Source organism: Nematolebias whitei, chromosome 7 (genome assembly GCF_014905685.2).
Source record: "Nematolebias whitei isolate Nwh7 chromosome 7, NemWhi1, whole genome shotgun sequence".
Classification (NCBI taxonomy): domain Eukaryota; kingdom Metazoa; phylum Chordata; class Actinopteri; order Cyprinodontiformes; family Rivulidae; genus Nematolebias; species Nematolebias whitei.
Genome location: NC_056504.1, coordinates 39,975,194 through 39,977,024, shown reverse-complemented (window position 1 = coordinate 39,977,024; position 1,831 = coordinate 39,975,194). Strand labels below are relative to the sequence as shown.

The 1,831-nt window shown below is 44.1% G+C and overlaps 1 protein-coding gene across 1 annotated transcript in view; it reads right to left on the bottom strand.

Annotated features, from left to right (window-relative positions):
- Positions 1-290: 290 nt before the first annotated feature.
- LOC119412828 (tripartite motif-containing protein 16-like protein) overlaps positions 291-1,831 on the bottom strand; it is an 8,744-nt gene continuing 7,203 nt past the window's right edge. Inside the window, exons 6-7 of the mRNA XM_037679864.1 lie at positions 972-1,043; positions 291-853 (exon numbers count right to left, since the gene is read on the bottom strand). Coding sequence (XP_037535792.1) covers positions 291-853; positions 972-1,043 — 635 coding nt within the window. The remainder of the gene's footprint in view (positions 854-971; positions 1,044-1,831) is intronic.

The window sequence follows — 1,831 nt, the reverse complement described above, 5'->3', positions numbered from 1 at the left end:
TCATGTTGCTCTGAGTGACACGGACTCCTGCAGACGCCATCGAGGAGATTCTGACACGCATGTAAGGTGCAAAAAATACAAAAGAAAATCAGCCGTGGACAGTTCGTCCACACAGAAGATAAGAAAACAACAGTGACATTAATGGAATCAGTTTATCCAAAGTGAGGTGGTTTAAAGTCATCTACAGCAGGTAGGATGTTGACTTGTTTTTTTACTTTAAATAAATTCAAACTATCCCTTTAAATTGTTGCTTTGTGTAAAACCAAAGAGCATGTTTGAATCCTTAAAAATTACCACTTTCCCTGCTCCTCTGCTGGTTTTAAATCACAGATCTTGATGCTACATTTCTCTCCAAGCCAGAAGCCCGGATACATCGGCTCAGTGAACTCAGCTTCTACCCGGTAAAGAAACTCCATTTTGTTGTGCTGCACCTCAAAGAACGACAGAGTTCCTGCTTCAAAATCCAGATAAACTCCAATCCTCTGGTTCTGGGGACGTGCTGTGAGCTGGACGCTCTCACCTCGGTGGCTCACAGAGTAGGTGGTAGAGCGATCCAGACTCCAGGAGTTTGTGTTTGCACCAAAGGCTGACATTTTCAAACTTGATCTTCTGTCAATGTCCCTGTAAGTAAGGGCGATCTCTGCCTTGTCTCCTTTCATTTCCACTTCATAGTAACATCTTCTGCCATGCAGCCCCTCCCTGCAGAGAACCTGCCGCCGATGGAGGAACCTTTGGGGGTAACGGATGAACGGAGTCTGACTTTTGCTGGGGCACAACATCACCTCTTTGTCTCCTTCTGAAATGGACAGGTCTTTATGAGCTGTTGTTGGGTCCAGAGACAGGTCACAGGCATCTAAGATCATTTAGAGATAAAGTTAGCACCAACAGCAGGAGTGAGTGTGTCAGATCAAGAGGACTGATTTAAACTCCAGAGAGGCGAGGACAGGATGAGTTTATGAAGATGAACTCACACTGCAGGAACTCCTCTCTGGTTATGGGTTCTTCTTCCTTTATCCTGGAGCTCCTGTTGAGTCTGTTCTGATCTGCAGGAGGAGAGAAGATCAGAAAATCTGTGAGTCAAACTCAGCAAGAAGTGTGGCCAGTCACTACGTCTCAGTACAGTCCCAGTACAGTCTCAGTACAATCTCAGTACAGTCCCAGTACAGTGTCAGTATAGTCCCAGTACAATCAGTACAATGACGGCACAGTCTTAGTACAGTCCCAACACAGTCCCTTTGTAGAATCAGTATACTCAGAGTACAGTCTAAGTACAGTCTAAGTACAGTCACAGTACAGTCTCAGTACAGTCTCAGTACAGTCTCAGTACAGTCAGTACAGTCACAGTACAGTCACAGTACAGTCCCAACACAGTCCCTTTGTAGAATCAGTATACTCAGAGTACAGTCTAAGTACAGTTTTTGTACAGTTTTTGTACAGTCTCAGTACAGTCTCAGTACAGTCACAGTACAGTCTCAGTACAGTCTAAGTACAGTTTTTGTACAGTTTTTGTACAGTCTCAGTACAGTCTCAGTACAGTCACAGTACAGTCTCAGTACAGTCACAGTACAGTCACAGTACAGTCTCAGTACAGTCTAAGTACAGTTTTTGTACAGTTTTTGTACAGTCTCAGTACAGTCTCAGTACAGTCACAGTACAGTCTCAGTACAGTCTTTGTACTGTCTGTTTTTCTGCGCGATGAAGCTACCACCCTGTACAATGGCCGAAACTTCACCTCACCTCTAAGGGGTACAATGGACCTTGCAAAATTGACTTTGGCTTTAATCCGGGCTGAGTTTAAAAGAAATTACTTCTCTTCAGATTCAATCTTACT